Source organism: Spinacia oleracea, chromosome 4 (assembly GCF_020520425.1).
Source record: "Spinacia oleracea cultivar Varoflay chromosome 4, BTI_SOV_V1, whole genome shotgun sequence".
Lineage (NCBI taxonomy): Eukaryota > Viridiplantae > Streptophyta > Magnoliopsida > Caryophyllales > Amaranthaceae > Spinacia > Spinacia oleracea.
In genome coordinates this window covers 165,546,331-165,573,583 of record NC_079490.1, presented here as the reverse complement: position 1 = coordinate 165,573,583, position 27,253 = coordinate 165,546,331, and the positions used below count along the sequence as shown (strand labels likewise).

At 32.1% G+C, this 27,253-nt stretch overlaps 5 protein-coding genes across 6 annotated transcripts; 2 read left to right on the top strand and 3 right to left on the bottom strand.

The window, feature by feature from the left end:
- Nucleotides 1-1,105, bottom strand: LOC110799274 (uncharacterized). Its single transcript, XM_022004506.2, has 2 exons — nt 946-1,105; nt 1-728 (listed from the first exon to the last, which is right to left on the bottom strand). Exons 1-2 carry the CDS (start codon nt 1,075-1,077, stop codon nt 153-155), a joined length of 708 nt encoding a protein of 235 aa, XP_021860198.1. The 5' UTR covers nt 1,078-1,105; the 3' UTR covers nt 1-152.
- Nucleotides 1,106-3,476: 2,371 nt separating this feature from the next.
- Nucleotides 3,477-8,415, bottom strand: LOC110799273 (uncharacterized). The gene is made up of 2 exons (XM_022004505.2): nt 8,257-8,415; nt 3,477-4,215 (listed from the first exon to the last, which is right to left on the bottom strand). The coding sequence occupies exons 1-2, from the start codon at nt 8,308-8,310 to the stop codon at nt 3,835-3,837; spliced, it is 435 nt and encodes a 144-aa protein (XP_021860197.1). The 5' UTR covers nt 8,311-8,415; the 3' UTR covers nt 3,477-3,834.
- A 2,670-nt stretch (nt 8,416-11,085) lies between these two features.
- On the bottom strand, nt 11,086-12,388 carry LOC110799266 (BURP domain-containing protein BNM2A). Its single transcript, XM_022004499.2, has 2 exons — nt 12,230-12,388; nt 11,086-12,120 (listed from the first exon to the last, which is right to left on the bottom strand). Exons 1-2 carry the CDS (start codon nt 12,281-12,283, stop codon nt 11,236-11,238), a joined length of 939 nt encoding a protein of 312 aa, XP_021860191.2. The 5' UTR covers nt 12,284-12,388; the 3' UTR covers nt 11,086-11,235.
- Nucleotides 12,389-14,533: 2,145 nt separating this feature from the next.
- Nucleotides 14,534-16,497, top strand: LOC110799271 (organ-specific protein P4). Its single transcript, XM_022004501.2, has 2 exons — nt 14,534-14,694; nt 15,885-16,497. Exons 1-2 carry the CDS (start codon nt 14,644-14,646, stop codon nt 16,188-16,190), a joined length of 357 nt encoding a protein of 118 aa, XP_021860193.1. The 5' UTR covers nt 14,534-14,643; the 3' UTR covers nt 16,191-16,497.
- A 2,363-nt stretch (nt 16,498-18,860) lies between these two features.
- Nucleotides 18,861-20,782, top strand: LOC110799272 (organ-specific protein S2). 2 transcript variants are annotated; one of them, XM_022004503.2, is made up of 2 exons: nt 18,861-19,019; nt 20,186-20,782. In XM_022004503.2, exons 1-2 carry the CDS (start codon nt 18,966-18,968, stop codon nt 20,495-20,497), a joined length of 366 nt encoding a protein of 121 aa, XP_021860195.1. In that variant the 5' UTR covers nt 18,861-18,965; the 3' UTR covers nt 20,498-20,782. The 2 variants fall into 2 exon arrangements, with proteins under 2 accessions (XP_021860195.1, XP_021860194.1); XM_022004502.2 differs by having other exon boundaries at nt 18,900-19,040.
- The last annotated feature ends 6,471 nt before the right edge of the window (nt 20,783-27,253 follow it).

Here is a 27,253-nt window from a genome sequence, read left to right as displayed (position 1 = left end):
TCATAAAACACACAAGGTATCAATTTTTATTAACTTGATAGGGAAACAACAACACTCGTCATGCAAACACAAGGGAATTACAAATATAACAAACGTAAGGAATATATGGATCAACAGCCAACAACCACTTGTACACATGATAAACCTTGCCCTTAATCATTGTACACGGAAATATTAGGCCTAGGTTCAAAATCATCACCAAGTAATTTACTGGATGTTATCCCATTATCATGTGTGTTGCAATCCACATCTTTGGATATCACTTTTGTTGGATTAACAACGTCGTAAATTATAGTGGCATCGGGTGTTGTTGAATCAAAGTCAACAATAAAATTCCGTGCTCTCAGTTTCTCAGGATTAACATCATCATAGATAATGGTGGCATCGGGTGTTGTTGAATCAAAGTCAACAATAAAATTGCGTGCTCTCAGTTTCTCAGGATTAACACCATCATAAATAATGGTGGCATCAGGTGTTGTTGAATCAAAGTCAACAATGAATTTTCGTGCTCTTAGTTTCTCAGGCTTAACACCATCATAGATAATGGTGGCATCAGGTGCTGTTGAATCAAAGTCATTGATAAAGGCTTTAATGGTTCCTATATTCTCTTTGACTTCTTTCGGGCCTTCACTAGCAAAAGCTTTAATGGTTTCAGGCATGGGTTGCCCTTTCATAACCTTTTCCCAATACTCTCCTGGACCTCTTATTCCGTCAGTTAGGCTTGCAAGCTGCCCATTATTAGAAAATTTGTTATACGCAATAAGACTTAAAAATTTATATTTAAATAGCTATAATTGGTTTACTTGTTAAATCAAGTAAACCAACATGCATGATTTTGTTACAAATTTCAAAAAAAATATACATGTATTGATTTTAATATCGTGGACACGTATTGACGATATGACGGGACAAATCAAATTTAGTCTTGAGTTAGACAAATCTTACCAAGGCAATTGTGAGTATACAAATGAGAGGGACTCCAAAGATGGACTTGGACACCATATCTTCAGATTTTTGTTGCTGAATTTTTTGTATGATACAATGTCTTGTTGAAAAATTAGCTAACTGATCTCCCATTTTAAAGAAGTTGTCGAAGGAAAAAGACAAATAAAAACCACGTAGTAATACGGAGTACATCGTATCACATGATTCTTGCCAAGAGACATTCTATGTGTACATCACCATGGCATATTAATATCATATTTAGTGGGTAATAAACCATGACCTACTATGTATTTTATCTAGATTATTTTTCCATTAATCGACCTTTAGTTGTGCTAGTGGCCTAGTGGGTGTTGATTAAACACTAACGTACCAAATATCCATACATGTATATACTCCCTCCGTCCCGGAATACTTGACCTGTTTTCCTTATCGGGCCGTCCCTTAATACTTGACCTGTTTCTAAAAATGGAAATATTCTAAGAATATTATATTATTTCTCACTCCACCCCTATTAACCCACCTACCCCCTACTCCATACAAAAAATAATTAAAAATTCAACCCCTACTCTCCCCCAACCCCACCTCTTAACCCACATCCCACTAACTACATTAAAATAATACCCCACTATCAACTACTACCTATTAAATTAAATAAGTCAATTCAAGTTCCTTAAACTCTGTGCCGGTCAAACCGGGTCGAGTATTCCGGGACGGAGGGAGTAGTAATTTATACTATATATTAAAAAGACGTGTATAAGAAAGTATACGTGACACATGAAGCTCTGTTTATAGGTCGTTCGTTCCATGTAATCTTTACATACATAAAAAAAAATGTCAAATATGGTTTGCGCAAGGTTTAAACCCTAATTTTGAATATAAACAATAAATTTGTTACCACTAAGTTATTACATGTTCATTTTATCATTGCAAAAAAAAAAAAAACGTAAATGTGAATGTTATAAATATAGTAACCCGGAGCACCACCCGATCCCAAAAACTAGGAGTAATATGTTAAAAGGCATTTAAAGAAAGTATACCATGTTGTATGACTCTCTACTATTTGACATGTTTCATGTTATCATTGAAAAAAAAATAAGTAAATGTGAATGTCATTAATCTAGTAACCCGGAGCATCGCTCGAGCCCAAAAACTACGAGTAGTATGATAAAAGGCGTTTAAAGAAAGTATACCATGTTGTACAACTCTCTACTATCGCGGTTTGGCACATGTTATTCCATGTCAATACATATACATATAGGTTTATATAGGATTCGAACCTATGACCTCGTGTTTGAACACTAATGATTTACCCACTAGAATTTGTCAGTTTTTTTTGTTAATAGGTAAGAAGAAGTGTTGAGGATAACGTAGATATCCTATGAGATAGAATATCACATGAGATAGAGTTATGTTATATGATATGATCGAGAGATAAGTCTATAAGACTTAGTAAACTTACGACATAGGATATCTAGTTGTAATAAAAAAAAAAGACGTATGTCCACGGATAATAATTAAGAGACAATCAATTATATACTTCCTCGATAATTTAGCATGGCATCAGATCTCATATTCTATCTTATAATATAACCACGGTATACTCAACACCCTCCCGCAATCGAACGTCAGTTTCACGAACGTTGCGATTGGAAACATAGAAACATTTTCTTGTCAGCACTAGATCAATCGGATGAACTGGAACTTATTCATCTTTGTTGAAGTCTTTATGCACAACTCAGTGATGTCCACTTCAATAAAAAAAATCCCGAGCAGGAACATCATTTTTTTGAACCTGCAATTTTTGTACTTGTTTTCTCTCTTGATGAAAATGTATTTCTTTTCGAACTCATTGGATATCTCAACAGAACGAGAACACCCTTCTTTTCGAATTCGTCGATTTCTCTTCTCTTGAGCGAAATCATGCTTAATCCGTCATTGATATTTTTCGGATCAAAGGTTCGAGGAACCTCTGGGCATGTTGATGAAGCGAAACGAAACGAAACCAATCTCAAATCCTTATTTAGTTTTTCGAAGCAAAAAAACAAACTCATAATTGTACTCGAGTTGGACATAATCCCAATTCCCAAGTACCCGTCTTTTCTCCAACACAAACTCATCAATCTTTTACGGAGTACCAATTATTCACAATGGAAGTATTATAATAACAATGAATCCGATTGGTGGGTTTATTTTTCTAACCCACCGGTCGATAGGTGATTTTTTTTGTAGACGACTCCTATGATCTCCCTGGACTCTTAGTACTTTGCTAAATATGGGAAATATGTATTTGATTGTCTCATATTTTTCGCGGACGTACGCCTCTATTTATATTATAAATTAAATATCCTATTTTGTAGGTTAGTTTTCCAAGTCCTATAGACTTCTATTTCTCCCCCTTTTCAACACCATTACATAAAAAGTTAGAAAAAGGCCGGTGTTATAGCTAAATTACGTTATATAAATGTGTGCCTAGATTAAATAGACATGAGAAGCTCTTGAACCCGATAATCTCATGATCATCCACACTAATATGACACATACAATAGATGACTTTTATTAGCTGAATGAATATGGAAACTACAACAATACAATCAGTAGCGGATCCAGAATTTTGAGATAGTGGGGTCACTATTTAAAAATTGATGAAACTTTCACTAAAATTATATATTTTTTTTAAAAAAATTGAAATTTTAACTATAAAAAAAAAATTCAAGTGGGGTCAAGGACCCCACTGAGGGCACCGTGGCTCTGCCACTGAATACAACCCTCATAAAACACAATTAAGGAAAATACAAATGCAAATAAACTCCCCATAATCACCCAACAAGTAACTTCTACAGTTCTCCGTTACTTGCCCATCATCTCATGTGTTGCAATATAGGTTCTCACTTATATTGGCTTGACATCATTATAAACAATAGTAACATCGGGTGTTGTTGAAGCAAAGTCATTAAAAAAAGCTTGTGCTTTCGATTTTTTGGGATTAACATCATCATAGATAATAGTGGCATCGGGCGTTGTTGAAGCAAAGTCGTTAATAAATTCCCGGGCTTTAACTTTGATTGGATTGACATCATCATATATAATGGTGACATCAGGTGTTGTTGAATCAAAGTTATTAATAAATTCTTTAACAATGTCTCCATTATCTTGGGCTTCATATGGGCCTTGATTTACAAAGACTTCAATAGCTTCAGGAATGGGCTGCCCTTTCATCACCCTTCCCCAATATTCTCCTGGGCCTTTTCTCCCATTAATTGGGCTTGCAAGCTGTCCATTATTAAGGAAAACTAGTATAGTACCCGTGCGATGCACGGTTTATAATCTAAATATAAATTTATATGAAATCTGGTAGACAATTATCATCAAAGTAGAGCTTATAGATATTCTCCAAATTAAAATGAATGATGGATAAATTTGTTATTGCTCATTCGACGCGTCTTATTTATTAAAACAATTAAAACAAATAAGGGTACAGAGAAAAAAATTATTTTCATTCTCATTCACCACTTGTGTCAAGCATAAAATTATCTCAACCACATTTCACTTCAATAGTAATATCCACTTAGTACTCACACACTCGCCCCATCAACCTCATTACCCGATCATTTAACACCTACCCATCATTTACTTGATTCAGTTAGAGATGACTTTAAGGCGGGGTGGTCCTTCACACATGTACCCACCTACAATTCTCATCCCCATCCCTGCCGTCCACGATAGGATTGATAACACCCATCCAAATCCTCGTTTCGAGAGATAGAAAATAAAAATTAATCATCGCTTCATCACCCCACATGTATCCACAACCGCCTCAAATTCACCCCTAGACTCAATAAAAAAAATTTGGTAAGACAATTTTGAAATTTAAAACTTTATTCTAAAGTCTTTGCACAAATCGTTTGTCTGATAAAGATAAAAAGAGTAAATAAATAAACCATTATAATATGTTTTTTTTGTGTGTAAATGAGGCACAAGGACGGGGATGAGAATTAATCCCAAAATCACCTGGAACCGGGTTGGAAGCTCTAACCAACTGAGCTATCCATCACTCTCACAAACCATTATAATATGTACTCCTAAGTTAGTAGTATTATTTTTTCTATATATGTAGGATTAGCAACGCAGGCGGGTCAAATCTAAAATCCATCACCGCCCGTTCACCCCGCAACGTATACATTCTTTAACCCCTCATCCATCAAAATTTCCTCGATCTCCGCCCACTTAGGGAGGATACACATGCGGATCCCCCAAAAAACTTGCCCCACTAACACTTTTAGCCTTCATATCCGCACTCATCTACAATTCTTATCCCTATCCCCTCCATCAAAGATAGGAATGATATTCATCCCTACAATCCCCGTTTTGAGAGGTACAAAATAAAATGCATCCGCTCTTCATCACCCTCTCCCGTGTATCCACATGCACCCGCCTCAAACCCACCCCTATACTCAACATTCTTTTTTGGTAAGACATTTTTGAATTTCTATTCTCGAGTATTTGACAATTCGTTTGTCTGATTTGAATAATTAAGTAAATAAACAAAACATTATAATAAGTAAGTTATTAGTAATTTTTTTTATATTCATAACCAACGTAGTAGAACTTTTAGTAAGTGTTAGTTATGCATATTATATTTGGTAAAAAGAAATGAACCATTATTACGATTTTCGGCCCTATATTTTCGAAATATGTATACTATTTGCGTGACATTATAGGGCTGTAAAATATTTGATGTTGCAAATTATTTTAAGTTTAATTATTTATATTAACGAAGAGGCGAATCAATGAGTGACATTAGTCATCACCACATTGATTTCCACTCTTTTAGTATAATTTTTGATATTATAAGATAATCAAATAAAAGAACAGCACTTGTCAGCACCATGTATTTAACTGTATAAGATATAACCATTACAACGTCTATGGCTTATGATATAATATATTAAATTTGTATTATGTAAGTATTTAGACAAATCCAACAAAATGATACGGAGTACATGACTATGTTCATCGTCTATATTAATAGTCACCAAATAACATTAAAATTACAGAGATGTGTACTCCGTAATATAATAGTTAGTGTAAAAATAAAAGAGTTACATCTAAAAAATTGAGGAGTTACATAGTAGAGTAGTAGATAGATTAGGTTACGCAAGTTTTTCTCTTGTTTAAGGAAGTTACATACTCCGTACTTTCTTTTTTAAAGTAATAAAATATTACTTATAATTATCGAATTTAGTTGTCAAAATATTATACAATATTATAGTAACCTTTTTTTATACTATATTTATACTTCATTGATTTTCTAATTTATTTGTATTCTAGTTATGTAACTACAAATCGGTAGATTACATTAATTATTTTTTGTATCCTACTACGTAATCCGTTTAATGGATTATTTAAAAAAAAAATATATAATCATATATTGTTATATTTGTTACCAAAATATAAAAACAGATTTTATAAAGTATTACTCATGTATAGAATGACATCTTTTTTTAGGAAAATAGAATCAAATACTTTATTGGGTAAAAAGGTAACAAAATAATTTACAATCAAGTATTTTATTTTTTAATTTTTTTATATCTAAAAGAGAGGCCAATCAATGAGTGACATTTGTCATCACCACATTGATTTCCTCTCTTTTAGTATAATAATATAGATAGATAGATGATAAGCCGATAATGAAACCACAAAAAAGAATTAAAATAGCTCTAACGACTAACAAGGAACCTTTAATCGATGTAATGATAAGCTGATAGCGAGGGATAAAATATAATTGTAACTAAAAATATAAATACGTAGATTTAATACTTCCTCCATAAGTCCATAGCATGCCATATTTATTGTAACATGTGGGTTTGGAGTCTTTGGACACAAAAATTTTTATAGTGGAAAAAGAAAGAAAGAGAAAGACAATACAAATTTGCTAATGTGATTGAACCAACATACGGAGTATTAATCGACCAGAGTTAACATGTAAGGTCATATTTGATACTTGTAGTGTGAAAGAAAATATTTTATTTTCTAAAAAGAAAATGGTGTAATATTTATGAAACTTCCTTAAAGGTAAATGATGCAATAATATTGAAACAGAACAAGTATATAAATTTCGGTTTGAAAATTATAAAATATACGGAGTATCAAAAGCTTACGGGACTACGGGAGTACCCAACTACTAGTCTACTATGTACTACATATAGGACGATGCAATTTTATTTGAGACATACTACTCCATCCGTTCCTTAATACTTGCATCGCTTTTCTTTTCGGGTCGTCCTTTAATACTTGCACGCTTCGATAAATGGAAATCTTTATCAATATTATATTATTTCTCACACTTACCTACTAACCCTCCTACACCCCTACTCCCTACAAAAAATCATTTAAAAATTCAAACCCCCCACGGCCCCACACTCACCACTCTCTACCCCTTACACATTTTCCACTAACTATATTTTAAAAAATACCCCACTATCAACTAACATCCATTAAATTAATAAGTCAATTCAAATATCTTAATTCTTAAACTCCGCAACGGTCAAACCGGTGCGAGTATAAAGGGACGGGGGAAGTACGTGTCTACTTACTAAAGTAAGTTAATGTCAGAAAACTTTTTCTTGATTTACTAGAGTGACAAGTACGAACAATGGAGTACTCCAACGTATAAAATAAGTATTTAATTAGATAGTGCAAATTACATTAAACAGAGTTTGCATCAAAAAAGATAGTGCAAAATGGAGTACATGGATTAAAGTACTAAGAGCATCTATAATGGTAAGCTAATTTCTAAATTAGCTTGTCATGCCACATAATATTTCAAGTTACTTCCCTTTCTAGCTAGTTAATATTATAGTGGTTAGCTACTAGCTTGATATTTAATGTAGTCATATTTATCAATCAATATTTTAATTTAATTTAATTTAAAATTATTTCATTGGCTAAGTTTTTTCAAGCAAATTAGCTTATTTCATCTCCAATGGTCAAGCTAGTAGCTTGGAATTTCTAAAAATTGCAAGCAAGTCCCTAGCTACAATCATTGGAGATGCTCTAAGGGAAATTTTCAATTTTTTCAAAGGAAATCAATTTTTAGGAATGTTGATTTCTTTGAAAAAAAAAAGAAATTCTTCCTTAGATTAATCACCTTCCTCGAAGTATTGTTCAAAAACAAAGTAAATTTGACAATTGCATTGAATTTAGGAAAATGTTCTCTATTTTATAAATTTTCAAATGACAATGCTCATGTTTTAATGCCGGGCAAATTAAATATTACTGAATGAGATTAAAATTTAAAACTGAATATCTTACCAAGGTAATTAGAAGAAAAATAAAGGGCATTCCAAAGTTGGACTTGAACGTCATATCTCCAATTGTTGTTATTACAAAGAACTTAATTAGTAAGAAACTTTGCCTTGTTTTAGGATTATAGGTGATTCATCTCCCTTTTAAAGGAGGGTGAAGGGAAAATACAAATCATAATAGTATTAAAATCATAATTATTCATTTAAACGGGAAAAACGTGACATGTTTATACAAGGTCTAGAATCATTTTCTCTCCATTATTCGACCTTTTGATGGTACTTTTAGTTTCCCACTCAAAATAAAGTTCATTATCTTCAATTTTTATTTTATTTTAATCCAATAGCAATAATTAAAATACTGTATACGATGACAAATTAATTGCCGAATTGGCAAGTCGTTGTCTTACAATGTTTTATAGATGTGAATTTCTTTTAACTAGTTAGTGTTAGGACTAAAAATTAGTGTGACATCTTTGTTTTTGTTGAAAAAAGTGGAGAAGGCAAACAGAAAGCTAAGGGGACTAACGTAAATCTTTGTTAAGTTTCTTCTATATTACCTCATACGATACCAACGTTTACTTAAAAATGCTCACAGTTAGTTAATGCATGAAAATACATATTTTCTGTAGAAATTAATTGATACGGATTATTAAGGATGTTTTGCTAAAATTTTGTTTTTCAACTAATAGCATATATACGTACGTACCGCATATCATAAACAATGTTGATTACACTAACAAGTACTCCGTATGACTGTATGAGTATTTTATTTAGCAATATTTATTACCTATCAGGGTCGATCGCTGTACAAAAAATATCAAAAAATAATTTAACCATCAAACTGTTAAAATGTTAATCTAGAAAAATCTAAATTTAGAATGTACTATATAAAAATCTAGTAGTATTTCTAAATCTAGAATGTACTATATAAAAAAATCTAGTAGTAAAGTGTGTAGAAAAATCTAGCTAAAATAATGTCTACAATTTACTTAAGAAATATCTAGTTAAGAAGAATATATATAGATAAATGACAAGTATAGAAAAATCTAGGCACTAGTATACAACCACTATAAATATGTTGTATGTGCATAAATTAAAAGGTGAGCTAATCAAGAGAGCTCCCACAAAAATATTATGGGTAGAAACAAGTGCTCTACCAAAGCAAATATTGTTGTACAATTCTTATTAATGTAATCAATGATAACAATGCAAATTTGTTATATTATTCAGACCATCAAAACTTCCGCTTGCATCCTCAAATTTCTATCACAAACAACACCACAAATTTCTTAAAGAGAAGTTATCACGAGCATACAAAATTGATAATTTCTTACTTTAGGCGTACTAAACACATTGGAAATTTCAAATGAATAATTATAGATTTTATCTATTATGTTTGATTTAACTACATAGAAAGTAATTGCATAATGCTTAAATATTAGTATGTATCGAATTTAACTTCTACCACATATGTAACTACGATTAAGACTTCTACGTAACTATTACATATTAATGTATTATTTAATATATACTTCGTAGTTAATGACAAATTTACAAATACACGGGATTAAAATTGGTATCCTAAATTCACATGGACATAAACATGCACATAATATTTCTATAAATACTCCAAACTCTTCGATTTAATTAATAGAGGTACATTTGCCATAAAAAAAACCCTAATAGAAGTACAAACTCTTTGCTTTAATAGACACAATAGTGTTTATTTTTTGCAATCATAAACTTTAAAAAATTACATGGTAATCGAAAGTCATGGTTACAAGTAGTAGATATATATATTTAATTTGAAACTATATAAGATCAGAAACACTAACTATTCAAAAGAAAACATCATATATATCAAACTCAAACAAATAAAGAGTATTAGATTTATTTATTTAATATTTCTAACAAAACCAAAAACAGTTTCTTAATACGTCGTAAAATAGGGGTGTATTTGATCCTTCTTGTTATTATTATTTTAGCCCGTGCTTGTACGAATTCTATTAAATTGTTAATTTAAAAATAAATTAAACTTCTATATATACCAACTGCTATATTTTATATATTATATTAAATTAGTTTTTTTTAAAAAAAAATTTGGATTGAATTTCATTTTGGATGAAGATGTATATGCATAATATTAGTAACTAATTAATAAAAATATACTCTATATGGACACCTAATTATTTATCTATGTGCATGGCACTTGACTTTAGTTCAAAAATAATTTTGAAATCTTATTTTTTATTGGCCGAAACAATCAGATCTCCTACGTGGCGCTCTAATATTGGATTAGCGTTTGATTTTGAATTGAATTTTATTTTAGATTAGTGTTTGATTTTGGATGAATTTTTATTTTAGATTTTTTTTAATTATTAGAGCGTTTGATTTTGGATGGAATTGTATATATTAGTAATTAATTAATTAATTTAAATATCTATGTGGCATTCAATTTATAAAAGACATTTGCGACGATTGTTCCCGTCTTTGTTGGGTTGTTAGCCCCGTCTTAAAAGGCTTTTGCGACGGAATTTTCGACCCGTTGTTATTAGATTGTCATAAAAGATACAAATTCTTATAGTGTACCCAAAAAATAAAATAATAGCATAGTCCTACGTATTAATTAATTAAATAACTCTATTCGCATGATATATCGCTAATTTGTTATTTTTTTACATTTTTTGTAATTTGTTACCTCAGATTATTCAAAAAAAAAAAAAAAAAAAAAAAAACAAAAGATATCCTGCATGTCAACTATTTACAGTATTTAATTTAACATCACACTACCACTGTCCCAGTGTCCCACATGTAGCCACCATAGCTATGAAAAGAATTATTGCAAATCACAAACTTTATTGTACCAGTACATTCATTCATAATTTGATATTACAACATATCACTAGTCACTTATTACACAAATTGGACTATGAATTCCAAAACAGTGATTAGTAGAAAATTAATTAAGCATACATATTTCAGTATGTCACATACTTGAAACCTTATCTCCTAAAACCTTAGGAATATCAAATGATGGCACCCAAACAAGATTATCAGCAGGAAAGAAATGGCAAACCGGAGATGAACCCGGTTTGATCTTCAAAACTCGAAACGAGGCGTGATTCGGACTCCATTGAGAGGTATCCATATGACAAACAGCAACAGCTTCCACAATATTATTATTATTATTATTATTATTATTATTATTATTATTATTATTATTATTATTATTATTATTATTATTATTATTATTATTATTGCTTATATTTTCACCCCTTAATAAAACTTTAAACACTTTGCTTTCACTTTTTTGGTAATGACAATAATACACAACATATGGATAAGGTAATGTATGACAAGCAACAATTTTTGGAGCTAATACTTCTTTAGGTTCATCCACTACGGTATAGTTTTGCAAAATACTACCCGATTTCGCGAAATTTTGGGTGCTCAATGCCTTAAATTTGGTTGATGAACCAAAGATTTGTTGCACGAAATCAAGCATAGATTCTAATGATGTAGCACAAGTCTTAGTTTCTCCTTGAATCGGTTTTATTACTAAGCATTGTGTTAGGGTTTCTTCCATGGCTTTAGCTTGAGACGAACCTCGAGAAAAGCCGAAGAGTTGAAGAAGATAAGGGAGTTTAAAGGTTGAGAAAGGTATTAATTCAGATTCTTCCCTAGGAAGAAAATGAGGAGAATTTGATGTAGACGGGTTTCGACCACGAAAGAAAACGGGTATAGTGTTTCCTACCTTAAGGTCTTTAAGGGTGAAGAACACTTGAACAGAATGGTCCATATGTGGTGTTGTTGTTGAATGGTCTTGATGATGATGATGAACTTGATCATTTTCTCCAATTGCATAACCAATCTACAAATTAAATGAAGGAAATTATATTAGAAGTTAATAATTAATTAGTTGAAGATAAATAATTATATGCAAATTAAATTAAATGAAGAAGGTAAATGATAATAATCACCATTAATAAAAGCAAAGGGAGAGCCAAACTACAACGAGGGAATTGGGGATGCATTTTGATTTTTGAAATGTGTTAGTGGTGAATCTGAATCAGAGTGATGAGAGCAGTGTACAAGACTACAATTATTAGGTTAGATTGTAATAATGCATGATGAATTGTAGATACAACTGATTTTCACAATGACGTGGATAACCCCACATCAATTAATATTCAATAGTGAAATAATTTGCATTATATAATATTGTTATATTGTACAATGATTCGAAACTTTTTGACAAAATCATGTTTCGGTTCGATGTTACTGCCTCTGTTCTCCGTATTTATTTAAAAGATACACTTGTTTTTTTCGGCCGTATTTATTTATTAGATACACTTGCCATTTTTGATAACTTATCAACCCCACCATCTAATTAAATAATCTATCTAATATATCCTATGTCCCACCACCCTATTAAACAAATAATTTCATAACTACCATTCACCCCTCACCCCCTAAAATGACATGGACCCCACTTGTTTTACTTATTAATTAAAATATCTACCCAACCGCACTTGTTTTATTACTTTATTTCATTCAATTCTTCTTCTTAATACTCGTGCCCGACCAAGTGTATCTCTTAAATAAATACGGGGGGAGTATCAAGTTTTTACGCTTTGAAAAATTAATCCAATAATAAAAATTTTGACCATAAATTCACTATTATATCTATCAAAAATTTATCATGAAATTAATATCTTGTTAGGTTCGTCTCAAAATTGTTTTTTATAAATATCAAATTTTTATAATTTTTTGTCGTACAAAATTGGATAAATTAATAGTGAAACATTGCACCGGATTCCGTACAAATAGTAGTAAGTATAATTTTTTTTTGAAACGGATGTAGTATATATCTACTGTATATTTTAAGTATGTTCATAACTAAAAACTTGCTAACTAAAATTATGTACTAGAATTACAATCTTAGAGACCCATGCAAATTCTTAGGTAGGTGCATCCTGAGTTTTTAGTTTTTTTTTTTTTTTTTGACAAATTGGTAAACTGAATTCGGATTTGGGTGCTCGTGTCCCTCTGCTATGTGTTAGAAATCAGGATCTATTGTTTGTAAAAAAAAAAATCATGGATTTCCCCTAATTAATTTGTCGTCTAATTATCCATGCATGTAAAAGTGTTAAAGATTTAACATGAGTATTTAAGGACATGATACAAAATGAAAAGTCCGAAAAACATAAATTAAATTAACTATTATGTACAAAGGGAGGATCGACTGCTAAAAGATTTTCTTTTATTTTGACACTGACAAAAGAAACTAGCTAAAAACTATTAAGAAACGATAATCCTTCCTTCTTTCATTTGTTGGCGATTACAAGAACTTTATCTACCTTGATCCTGTATGTTTTTATGATCGTACAAACGTTGAAAGTTGCTGCTAAAAGAATTGGTAATACAATAATTCAACTTTTGGGGATCTTAAGAGATTGCAATATGTAAAAGATTATAGCAAGCCATCAACTTATTGATATTTCGAAAGGACACAATAATTTTGATTTGGCCATACCTGCAGCAACTATTATTGATTTCATGATTTGTTTGCTGCAGACGTACTATATATGTTTTGGTATTATGTATGACACTTGTTAATTTTTTTAAAAGAAAATTAAATTTTGTCCCTTTTTTTATTTTAAGGGAAGAAATATCATCAATAATAAGTTATAATATGACATATACAATGACTATTACAAAATGTAAAACCACGGATTTAGAGAATTAACTCAATTTTCAAAATCAAAATAACTAACTTTAAGCATATGCGATCGCAACTCCAACTTTAACTCCTTGACGCAAGCAGTGTTATTCAATGTTTTCACATCTTTCAAACGGTAATCTTCATAATCTAATTGATAATTCCTCCGTGTTATAATTGTCTGGATCGAAGATTTGATTAGAAACCCTAAACTTTTGAATTTGGATCGTCTTTTCAATTATCAAACTTACAAATAAAAAACTCATACGGAATATGTATTACGAGAATAATGAGACAATCTTGTACATCATTCATTTGCTAATAAGACAAAAAAGTAAGTAAAATAGTGAAAGGTTAATGGAATTAGGTAGTCCACTATTTGTAATGGTTTCCCACTTAATAAACCATACGTAGTACAATTTTTTGTACAATAATAATGATCAGTTACTTGTTGGCGTGAATCATGTGACTAATTATGTGAATTATTTAAGCCCACCTTGATTGCTACTCGAAAAATAAAATAAAATTGTTTGATAGTACTATGAAGTATTGTATTTTTACATTTGTCATTTTATTGCCCTAATTTCTATATAAAGGGTCAAGGGAATATCATTTTAATTCCACAAATAAAAGCAATAAGTATATCATATATTCTAAGATTAATTTGCAAATATGGAATCCTACATCAAAATTTTCTTCATCACTCTACTTTCTTTTACCTTGGTAAGCATGCATTTACGTTTTTTTAAATTTACTAGAATAGAGAAATGAATCTGGGCAATCAAATAATTAACGAGAAAGACAATTTAGTCACTAATTAATAAGTCAAGAGGAGTAACTCCTCTAACTTATACTCCTAAGTTGGTATTTTCTTATAAACACAAATTATAAATGCCAGAATAGAATATTCTATAACACCTATTATATTTTAAAAAAACTGATGAATATTCTTTTAGCACTCTAAAAAATAAATCTAATCAATATTCTCTAACACTTTTAGAGTAGATTAAGATATGGGTAGGACTATGATGTCTACTGTTCACAATCTAACATTTTCATTATTGAATGATAATTGTCTTGTTAATAACTACGCATATCTAATATCTAACTTTCTAATCATAATTAATGTTGTCTTACGTTATTGAACTAGTGTCAATTACTCCATATATCTTGACCAGCCTTCTCATCATAAAATACGTTTTCCTATTAGAAAGTAGGTACAAGGACGAAATTAGTCATTCTTTCACAAGTTTAATTTCTACGAGTACAAGTTGTTACATTGGTTCAAATTCGTTTTTCGAATTAGCATATTAGTATATCAAATATTTTGGTCAATTAGCGCATTAAATGTATAAAGTATGTAATACATAATAGGACAAAAGTTGCATATTAATTACTAAGTAGATGATTAAATATATGAGTATGTTCAAGATTTATTAATTATACAGTAACTATTAGGAAAGACGACCTAACAGTTAGACGTACCACTTTTATGCACTAGAACCAATTAGTTATGCACTTTAACTAATTAGTTAACCACTGAAACCAATTAGTTAAGTCTGAAATTCAATTAGTTAAGCAACAAAACAATTAGTTATGCAACCGAACCAATTAGTTAAACAATGAAACTGATTAGTTACGCACTGAGATCAATTATTTAAGATTTTATGAGTTTTAGTTAATGATAAGTTTGTTAAAAAATAATAACCATTTGACTCATAAATTTAAGTATTTGTCTTTATAGCTTAACTATTTTGTTATTCAATTATTTATGATTTTATTACTTTTAGTTATGTTTAACACTAGTTTAGTTAGTATCAAAACAGTTGTCTAACCGTTTATCGGTCTTACATGAAAGCTTTAGGTTGCGTATACAAGACCTAATATAGTTAATTATCTTAATTTATGAACAGCTCGCAAGCCAAAGTGATGGAAGAAAAGACCTTGGAACGTATTGGGGAGACATGGTGAAGGAGCAACCAATGCCTGAAGCTATCAAAGATTTTATAAATCAGAGAGAAGCAATTAAGGATTTCATCAAAGACTTCGATCCAATTCCTAATATCTCAGTTTACCATGACAACGATGTTATGAAATCACAAAAGGATGACGCAGATTGCAACTCAAAACATCACAATGATGATGAGCTAGCACCTAAGAAGAAGCAATTTGCTGACGAATTTGAACCAATCCCTAATATTTCTGTTTACAATAATTAATTAAGAGTGATGTATTTAAGGTAATTTGTATCACTTGCTTAATTAATTATGTACTTTTCTTTATGTTTGCCTATTATACTAATAGAGCAAGGTCTATATGTGACCTAGCTAGTCTTAAGAAGAAAAAAAAACTGATTTTAGCGCGACTCTGGTTTATTTTCACTCTCTTCGTTGTGAAAGTATAGTTTTTTATACTTATCTCGTGTAAGGGAGTGTTAAAAAGTAGATGAGTGTAGATATCAGTTTTTAATTTGATGTATTAATTATCTATGAAATAAAATAAAATTCATGTGTGTGTTGAATCTGATGATCATCTCCAATTGTACGTTTACCATCCAAATATTAGAATGAGAGAGATGAAGATCGATCGTGATGTTTAAAAAATTGTACTAGTACTAGGTACGTATGCTTGAAATTCTAATAATACTTGTAGTGTTTGAGAGGGTCCTCCCTAGAAGGTCTGCCTACCCAACTAATGTTGGTTAGTTTGTAATTCAACGTAACCTTTTTGCTCCCTTAGTGCTCTTTTGTTTCTCTTGTTTACTACTGGTACAAACTAAAAACACAAGATATTTTAATACCCTCAAGTCTTATATATGACCAGCCATACCATCAACTTGATGCAATAATAGCAGTAGAAGGGGGATCAAGTGGAGTGTTCTTTTTGCTTTTGTGTGCTTCGAACTGTGGAAACATCGAAATAACTTTGTGTTCAATAAGATTGAAGGTCAAGCTCCCCATACACTCATAGAGACAGCCTGTAAGTTAGCCCAGGAATTCCTTGTTGCTAGGAATACAATCACCCCAATAGAAAAGCCGATTGCTACCCTTCATAGAAGTACCCACTCTATGGGGTTTGTCCATGTGTATGTATATGCCTCCATCATAAATCCTACCTATCCTTCAAGTGTTGCAGGGGTACTCCAAGATTTTGCAGGTGATTGGCTACAAGGATTTCAAAGACAAACTTATACTCTTAACTCTCTCCAAGCGGAACTGGTTGGGATTAAAGAAGTAATGTTGTGCGCAATAAAGGAGAACTACAACAACATCATCATCTTGACAGATGGTAAAAGAGCTATTGATCTCATCGAACGAAATGAAATTGAAACTGACATGTATTTTGGTATTGTATATCAATGTAGGGAGTTATTCCAGTCTTTCCAAGACGTTAGATTGCTCCACATCGGTTGAGACAGAAACAAGACTGTTGATGCTCTTGCATGAAAGGCGAGGAGTATTCATTTTGAAGTCAATGTAACTAGTTATCTGTCTATTCCCCTAGTTATTGTTTGAACTTATTATTAGCGGATTGTAATAGACATAATGTCGGAACTTAGCCCTTTTTATTCATGCTTTTTTCACAAAAAAAAACTTGATGGTGTGACATGTTCACACTTATAAATAAGCCCAACGTGTTTAAAACCCATACAATAAAATAACATCAACAAAAATATAAAGTAACATCAGCAAAGAATATAAAGTAACATCGGCATAGAAAATAAAGTAACATCAATATATACAAAGAACCTCTAACATGAAATTAAAGAAAATGTAATAAAACAAGAAAAGTAACAACGAAAACAATGTATAAGTAACATGCACTAGCATGAAAAGTCAAGTAATATCAGCTATACAAGAAACCTCTAATTAGCCTAGGAGGAGGTGGATAGAAATTAACCCCCATTTTAGGGGTAATAAGTTACCCACTAATTATTTACCCCAAATCCAAACCAAAATAAAAGTCAGAATTATTACTTTATTACATTTTCCTCTGCCATTACACCCATTTCAGGCGAGCTTGAGTATACAACAATAGAGATTATTCAAAAAATTCATGGTCGTCGATCAAGGAAATAAGGTAACTATTTTACGTAGTTCTGTTACGAGCTAAGTATAAGGAAAAATGAATCTCCTGATCGCTTTCTCTTTGCAAACTTTCCATACACATTAATCTGTTCGAATACATCGATGGATAATATTACAATATGTACTACAGAGTACATCCGTTTCAAAATGATCTTTACACTTTCTACTTTTGTCCGTTTACAATTTGCTTTATTCTATTTTTTGACATGAAAATTTACTATTTTACCCCTTTTATTCCGCAATTTTTACAACTTTCCACTCACTTTCTCTTACTTTATTCATTTTTTTACACCCACATTTTTTTTACCCATCTATCATACTTTATCCATTTTTTTTATTATATCCACCCATATTTTTACACATTTTTTCTTTTTTATCTTAATATTTGTGTAAATAATAATCGTAAAAATCATTTTGAAACAGAGGTAGAACAAGATTAGCCATCTACGGTAACTTATTGATACTACTATTTGGTAACGGCACAATACTTTTTGTTGTGGTTCAAAGGCCCATACCTGCAACAGCTAGACTAATGTTTTTGGTATTATGTGTGACACTTGTTGATCTTATTTTTATGTTTATGGAAGAGATAATTGTATACATCATTGATTGGCTAATTAGACAAATAATTACTAAAAATTAGTAAAATTAGTGAAACATTTATGGAAATTAGGTAGTCCGCTTTATAATTTTATATATGTCATGGGCTCCCACTAAATAATCAAAACATACTTTTTTAGAATATTGTCTGTTGGCATGAATAATGTGATTATGTGATAATATATTTTACATTATTTGCCATTCTATTTCCTTAACTTCTATAAAAAGGGTCAAGGGTTTAACATTATAATTCCACAAATTAAAGCAATAAAATACACCAATATTCTATTATAGTACTTTGCAGATATGGAATCCTACATCAAAATCTTCTTCATCACTCTACTTTGTTTTTTCGTCTTGGTAAGCATGCATAATCTACGTGTACGTACATGTTATCGTGTTATCTCGTTTCTATTTATTCATTTTTATTTGAATTCAAAATCTAATTTTTTTTAATAACTTATCGACGAATCTGGATATATCTAGCTCAGTGTAGTCCCTTCATCAACATGGTTGTCACGTTGTTATTGTACACTAGCTACGCTTAATTTAGTGATTGTCACTAATTATACTCATTATTTTCTCGTACAAATCAATCTATTACTTTATATTAAAATAGACATAATACATAACACATGTCATTTTCTGATGAATTTATTTTCCATCCAAATTTTTTCTAACTAGTCATTATTTTTTTCAATAATTTTTATGAAGAAGATTTAGTATAATTGACTAAAATTTTATCATTCCCTATGTATTTGATCTTCAATACTCCGTATAAATTTTCTAGATTATTCTTGCTCGGACCTGATCCACAATAATATTAGTGTTGACCCAAAATCAATAGTTTTATCTAGCACCAATTGTACACTCGTATAGACTTTTATTGCCATATAGTAACTATAATAAATTAAACCCCAAAATTCTTAGACATAGTAACCTTTTTTTGAAGCATAGTAACCCTATGTTTTTAAAAGTGCATTATACTTAAAATCACATTATTCAAGCACAATATGTATCGACGACACCAATTTGATATTTTTTTTCATAATAATCCTAATAAAATTCCAAAATAAATTAGGAACAAATTGTTAACTTTATTCTAAGGCATGACCCACAATAAATTTAGCGTGGACCATGTCTATTTAAGAATTGGTGAAATTTTCAGGCGTAATTTTATTCGGCAACTTTTGTGTAAGACCGCCTTACCGGAAAGACCACTTTGGTTGCTTAACTAATTGGTTTCATTTCTTAACTAATTGGTTACATTGTTTCATTAATTGATTCAATTGCTTAACTAATTAATTCCTTTGCTTAACTAATTGGTTTCAGTGCTTAACTAATTAATCTTTATTACTCTTTCAAAATCTTTGGTATTCCGCACTACTTATTTGTAAACAATTCTTTTGTTACATAAATATTTTATAAAAAATTGTCAAATAACAATTTTAAAATATCCGTGTATACATGCAGGGGAAAATTAATCTAGTTATTTATATTTCTAACATGAATATATATATGAACAGTTCACGAGCGAAATCGAAGGGAGAAAAGACCCAGAAACATACTGGGGAGAAATGATGAAGGAGCAACCAATGCCTGAAGCTATCAAAGATTTTATAAATCAGAGAGAAGCAATTAAGGATTTCATCAAAGACTTCGATCCAATTCCTAATATCTCAGTTTACCATGATAATGTGATCAATCTAAAAGAATTGAAATCCAAAAAGGATTCAGATTGCAACTCACAACATCATGATGATGAACTAGCATCTAAGAAGAAGGTGTTTGATGATGAATTTGAACCAATCCCAAATGTTTCTGTTTACAGTGATTAATTAAAGAGTACTACTATGTATTTAATTAAGGTTTGTATCATTAATTTCTTGCTTAATTATGTAATTTTCTTTATGTTTGTCTACGTACCATATTTCCTAATAGAGGTCGGTCTATCTGACATGGCCACTCTTAAGGTTTGTGCTACTCTGATTTATTTCACGTAGGTACACTTCAGTATGTGAGGGTATAGTTTTCTATATTTCATCTCGCATAAGAAAGAAAGGGAGTGTAGAAATTATGTATTTTATGTGGAAATTAAAAATTTATGTTTACTTTATGTGTGATTTCCATCTCCAATTATTGGTGGACCATCCAAATAATGGCATTAGAGTAATACTACCTCCGTTTCTGAAAGTTTTTTACGCTTTGGAAAATGTGTTTAAAGTATAAAAACTTTGATCGTAGATTTTCATTGTTATACACATCAAAACGTTATATGTAAGATCTTGTATTTTCAGAATATCAAATTTTTATAATTTTTTCACATACGAAATTTAATATATTAGTAGTTAAATATTGCACTGGAGTTCGTGTAAATAGTAACTGTACAGATCTTTTTGAAACGGAGGAAGTAGTAATTATTTCTTTGACCATATGTTTGTATATACCTAGCATTCTAGCAGGATTAGGAAAGTTCAACCGGATGTACGGGTAACTCCTTTCACATACATGACGCCCCTTCATTCAAGCCTTGATTCGACAACGTAAAATCACCACCACCACCGTACCACTATTGGAGTTTCCCTCCATGCGAGCTTTGCTTCAAAGGAATTAAAAAGAGCTCTTTGTCCCACTTTGACAAAATGATAAATTCACCTATTTTATATACTTCTTCCCCATTAGTAAGTTTGTTAGGAGACAAGAGAGATGGCTCTAAGCCACTGTACACTACAAGAAATTGTACTATTAACGACGGAAATTCCGTCGCTAAAGGTCAATAATTGTTGATTAACGACGGGATTTTCCGTCGCGAACCCGTCATAAAAGGTGATCGTCGTTAATGAAAAATCCCGTCGTTAACCCGTCGTAAAACACATTTGCGACGGTTGTTCCCGTTTTTACCCGTCGTTATTAGGTTGTCATAAAAGATACACATTTTTGTAGTGGTATTTGCGGGTCGGGCGCACGAGTGTGAGATTTTTTTGCTACCGCTTAATCTTGTGTATAATGACTAGTTTACCATTTTGGTAACCGTATATTTTCTGTAACAACCAATTGATCAGCATTCATGTTTATAGTGTGAGTGTTTCTTCCTAACAAGACACAGAAAATTACTATCAATCTCCATTTCCCTCTCTAAACGCAAATTCTCTGGTTCGTTTTGGACAATGATCATTTTCGTTTTCAATCTATCTTTTTGTACGACACCAACAATATAGATATCTTGTAAATCTGGAAATTGATTGACAAATTCAACTTTAGGGTAATGTTCATACGCACCACGACTGGATTGAAATAAGTTTATTCATTCATTACAAGTCACTATTCTTACAACCACGACACCAATTATGGTGTACTGGTATGTACTATGACAAGACTGGTGACACGACCAACACCACACGTACTGTAGAGTCACTCTCTACATCACTTGTCTTTCTCTGTCTGTTTGTGTACATCGTCGTTAACCATTCATTAATACTCTACTTTGTGTTTTGTAAGCTCAACAATCACGAGGAAGTATAAATCCATATCAGATATGTTTTTGTAAAAACATATCACCCCACTAAACGATAAAATAGGCTAAAGACAAACGGTAAAGGACAAAATCAATTTTCTTTTGGAAAATGGCATCCGTTTTTGAAAAATGGCATCGGTTTTTGAAAAATGACATCAAATTTTCCAAAATGGCATATGTTTTTAAAAATGGCATATGTTCTTGAAAAATGACACTTATTTTAATTCTTTTATACGAAGTACCTATTTTATCGTTTAATGGGGTAATATGTTTTTATAAAAACATACTTCCTCCGTTCTTTTTTAAATGACACAATTATTTAGGCACGTTTGCCAATGCACGATTTCAAACATTAATATCTCTAATGGTGTATCGGAAAAAATTATAAAAAGTTGATATTTAAATTATATTTATTGATACGAATCTAATAAGACCCCACACGACTATGTTTTTTCTTATGTATAAACCACAAAAGAAAGTCAAAGGTGTTTGTGTGAATAGTGTCTAAAACCCCATTGTGTCATGTAAATAAGAACAGAGGAAGTATCTAATATGGGGCACACCGCCCTCCAACAATCACCACCACAAACACAATCAAACGCACCCAAGACAGCGAAATGCATAAACGTTCATCGGGTCAGTCATGCTCAATGTCAAGGCAACATCATGCTGCGCACTCCAGGAAACGCCATACGGTATGTCACATGTCACACGTACTGTACGTTATATTATTACTGAAATCTTTCAAAAATTATTGATATATCCCCATTATATACAATCAGACTAGTTCATATACTACTCAATAATTCAATATACATCTTGGATTGCCAATGCAAATTCAGTACATATATTGTTAACATTATGAGTTATATACTTGTTCTATTTATAAGCTGAAGCAAGACCTATAGCATCAGCATTTCAGCATATCAGCTTGAAGCATTGCAAGCTCGTTTTGTATGCGCTGTCAGCATACAGTCAGCACCCTAGGTGCACTTTCTGTTATTGAGCTGCTGACATCATGATTAGTTAGTTACAACAACTTACAAAAGTTTCTAGAATTCTAGCTTGTATATAAGCACTCATTGCTGTAATATTGTTATTCATTCAATAAAATACAAAAAATCCCCAAACTCTCATTGTGATCTTTTGCTCTCAACTGCTGAAGTAGTTGATCTTATTTCAAGTTTTGTCATGGTATCAGAGCAGGATTAAAGATCCTTAGCTCAATTGTTTCTGAAAATTCCGCAAAATTGTTTTACTCCAAATCAATCTGTGTGTGTTTGTTTGATTATGAAAACTACAGAATTTCAAAATTCATTTGTGTTTCGATTGTTCTGATCTTCTCCTTTGCTGAATCTATTTCTTGATTTCAAAATCCTATTCAAAATTTGATAATGGCTGCTGGTGATTACAACACTGATAATTCTCTGAGAAACAACACTGTGTTACCTCCAAATCAAGATCCAGCAAGTATATACTATATACATCCTTCTGATGCAAACTCAGTGCAATTAGTTTCTTTCAAATTCAATGGTGAGGAAGGTTTTACTAGCTGGAAAAGATCAATGCTACTTGCATTGTCTGCTAAGAACAAAATTGGTTTTGTTGATGGTAGTTTCATCAAACCTGATTTTGGCACAGCTGAGCACAAGGCCTGGGAAAGATGTAATGATCTGGTGTGTTCACTGATTTTAGGGAATCTGAATGAGACAATAGCCAAAAGTGTTATGTTTATGAAATCTGCAAGAGACATTTGGACTGATTTAGAAGATAGATTTGGTTTTGCATCACTAGCACAGATTTATTCTCTTAAGCAAAAATTGGCTGAAATAAGTCAAGGAGATAAATCTGTATCTGAATTTTTCACTGAAATCAAATCTGTGTGGGATGCAATTGAGGAAGCAAATCCTTTACCATATTGTACTTGCAATAATTGTACTTGTAATGTGACAAAGAAGTTTTTTCAGAGGCAACAGGAGAGAATGGTGATGCAATTTATGATGAAACTCAATGATCATTTTGCCACTATTAGAGGAAATGTACTGATGGTTCCAAGTCTGCCCAAGGTATCTGAAGCTTACAGATTATTTGCTCAAGAAGAGAGGCACAAGGAGGTTTCTCAGGCTAGTAATCAAGTTGAAACACTAGCTTTTGCAGCAGAGAAAAGGAGGTTTACTGGAGATCACTGGAACTCTAGCAACAAAACTTACAAAACTGGTTTTCAGACAGGTTATCAATCTGGTTCTCAGAAATCTGGAGGAACTAATAGATTTGGTAGACCAGGATCCAACTACTATTGCACACATTGTCAAGCACAGGGACACAGTGTCGAGAGATGCTTCAAGATTCATGGTTATCCACCTGGTTACAAGACTGCTAGAGACAATAAGGTAGCATCAGTCTCATTTGGTGATAATTCTAATGACAATGTGCCAGTGTTGCCACAAACTGAAGCAAGTCCAGCTATCACAGTGGAGCAATATCAGCAGCTTATGGATATGTTGTCTTAACAACAACAACAGAATGCTAATACCAATCCTAACCTGGCTATGATGGCAGGTAATATTTGTTTACTCTCTCACACTAAATCTAAATGGCTTTTAGACAGTGGAGCTTCAGATCATTATTGTCATGATTTATCCCAATTTTCATGTTATAAGCATGTTGACAACCAGAATACTTACATTACTATACCTGATGGGAGTAACATTGCAGTAAAACACATAGGTTCAGTAACACTGAATGATGGTATAATCTTGAACAATGTCTTACATGTTCCAGATTTTAAGTATAATCTGATATCTGTGCATAAGTTGTGTCAAGATCTGCAATGTGAGATTCATTTTACTCATGATAAGTGTTTTGTTTGCTTCCAGCAAGGGAGGTTGATTCCTCTTGGTGATATGAAGTCAGGTCTATACAAATTGGGAGAACAAGAGTCTGAAAAAGCCAATCCTGTCCAAACACACATCTGTAATGTGGCTTGTTCATCCACAGTAGATAATGCCAAACTGTGGCATTTAAGACTTGGACACTTACCTTTCAATAGATTGAAACTAATAAATCCTAGTTGTGATGTGACTGCTTGTTTACAAGACACCATTTGTCAAGTGTGTCCTGCTGCAAAGCAAACTAGGTTGAGTTTTCCTCACAGTAGTATTAAGTCAGCTAAACCTTTTGATCTTATACACATAGATGTTTGGGGTCCACATGCTGTAAAAACACCTACTGGTTGTACTCAGTTCTTGACTATTGTTGATGATTATACCAGGTTTACTTGGATCCATTTTCTGAAAAACAAAAGTGATTGTGTTTCTGTTATGAATAATTTCTTGAATATGGTTGAAACACTGTTTGGAGTAAAGGTTAAGTGTATTAGATCAGACAATGCAAAAGAGCTTTGTGAAGGTGATATGAAGAAATTATATCTGAAGTTAGGTATTCTAATCCAAACCAGTTGTAGTCATACACCCCAACAAAATGGTGTTGTAGAAAGGAAGCATAAACACTTGTTAGAAACAGCAAGAGCCTTATACATACAGTCCAAAGTACCAGACAGATTTTGGGGAGAATGCATACTTTGTGCTGCTTATTTGATCAACAGGATGCCTTTGCAATCTTTGGACCTTGAATCTCCTTACTAGCGGTTGTTTAACCAAATTCCAAACCTCTCACACTTGAGGACTTTTGGATGTCTTTGTTATGTGTCCACAACCAAAGTAGGGAGAACAAAATTGAACCCAAGGGCCACTCCCTGTGTGTTCATGGGTTACTCAACAACACAGAAGGGGTACAAAGTTCTGGAAATAGATACAAGCAGGTTCTTTGTATCAAGAGACATACATTTTCATAAAAATCACTTTCCATTCCACCTTTATCACAAACACAAATCCACAAATACCTCTCCTTACACCAATGCCATCTATCTTCCTACTTTTTTATCCCCTACACTTTTTGATCCACCAGATTTTTCTTCACCCACTACCATTTTTCCTTCTCATTCCATAACACCACAAGCTAATATGTCACCTGAACCTTTCACTCCATCACCATCCACATCTGCTTCTCCTTCTGTACATAGTACAGAAACTTCTTCTTCTTCTTCTTCTTCTCCAACAAACTCATCCACTCAATCTTCTCCTCCTTCTGTACATAGTACAGAAACATCTCAATCTGCTGAATACACTTCTAGTTCCACTTCTGAATCTCTTCCTTATCCCACCATCAGACAATCTGCAAGACCACACAAACCTCCAACCTATTTGGATGCTTATGAATGTTTTACTGCTTCAAATCTAGGCACAATACCAGTTGCTCAACACTGGTGCAATCTGGTTTCCTATGTTACTTTTCCAGAAGAGTTTCAAGATTTCCTTTCTCATGTCTGTGACATCAAGGAACCTTCATCTTATTCTGAAGCTGCTAAACACCCTCTATGGGTTGAGGCAATGACAAAAGAATTGGATGCATTAGACAGAAATTACACCTGGGAATTAGTGGAACTACCTAAAGGAAAAAGAGCTATTGGTTATAAATGGGTATTCAAAGTGAAGCTGAAATCCACTGGGGCTTTAGAAAGGTGCAAAGCCAGATTAGTGGCCAAAGGATACAATAAAAAATATGGGATTGATTATGAGGAGACTTTCAGTCCAGTTGTTAAAATGAGTACCATTAGATGCCTTCTTGCAGTTGCAGCAAGTAGAAACAGGCCCCTCTTTCAGTTAGATGTAAACAATGCTTTTTTACATGGAGATCTGAAGGAGGAAGTGTACATGCAAGTGCCAGAAGGAATTGATAATCCAACCAACAAAGTGTGTAGGCTGATCAAATCTATATATGGGTTGAAGCAAGCTTCAAGACAGTCGCATGAGAAGCTATTAACTGCTTTAGAAAAACAAGGGTTTCTGCAGTCTAAACATGATTACAGCTTGTTTATAAACAAGTAAGATGGGCATATCAATATTGCAGCAGTTTATGTTGATGACATAATCTTGACAGAGACTGATTCAGATAAGCTTCAATCTTTAAAGGCTTATTTACACCAGGAGTTCAACATCAAAGATTTAGGAACTCTCAACTA

What these genes read in the sequence shown, in the direction of transcription:
- LOC110799274 (XM_022004506.2), bottom strand. Translation starts at nt 1,077, where the DNA reads ATGGGAGATCAGTTAGCTAATTTTTCAACAAGACATTGTATCATACAA. An exon ending in GTATACTCACAATTGCCTTG is followed by an intron (nt 729 to 945) that starts GTAAGATTTGTC and finishes AATAATGGGCAG; the next exon opens with CTTGCAAGCCTAACTGACGG.
- LOC110799273 (XM_022004505.2), bottom strand. Translation starts at nt 8,310, where the DNA reads ATGACGTTCAAGTCCAACTTTGGAATGCCCTTTATTTTTCTTCTAATT. An exon ending in TTTTTCTTCTAATTACCTTG is followed by an intron (nt 4,216 to 8,256) that starts GTAAGATATTCA and finishes AATAATGGACAG; the next exon opens with CTTGCAAGCCCAATTAATGG.
- LOC110799266 (XM_022004499.2), bottom strand. Translation starts at nt 12,283, where the DNA reads ATGCATCCCCAATTCCCTCGTTGTAGTTTGGCTCTCCCTTTGCTTTTA. An exon ending in TCCCTTTGCTTTTATTAATG is followed by an intron (nt 12,121 to 12,229) that starts GTGATTATTATC and finishes TTTAATTTGTAG; the next exon opens with ATTGGTTATGCAATTGGAGA.
- LOC110799271 (XM_022004501.2), top strand. Translation starts at nt 14,644, where the DNA reads ATGGAATCCTACATCAAAATTTTCTTCATCACTCTACTTTCTTTTACC. An exon ending in CTCTACTTTCTTTTACCTTG is followed by an intron (nt 14,695 to 15,884) that starts GTAAGCATGCAT and finishes ATTTATGAACAG; the next exon opens with CTCGCAAGCCAAAGTGATGG.
- LOC110799272 (XM_022004502.2), top strand. Translation starts at nt 18,966, where the DNA reads ATGGAATCCTACATCAAAATCTTCTTCATCACTCTACTTTGTTTTTTC. An exon ending in TAAGCATGCATAATCTACGT is followed by an intron (nt 19,041 to 20,185) that starts GTACGTACATGT and finishes ATATATGAACAG; the next exon opens with TTCACGAGCGAAATCGAAGG.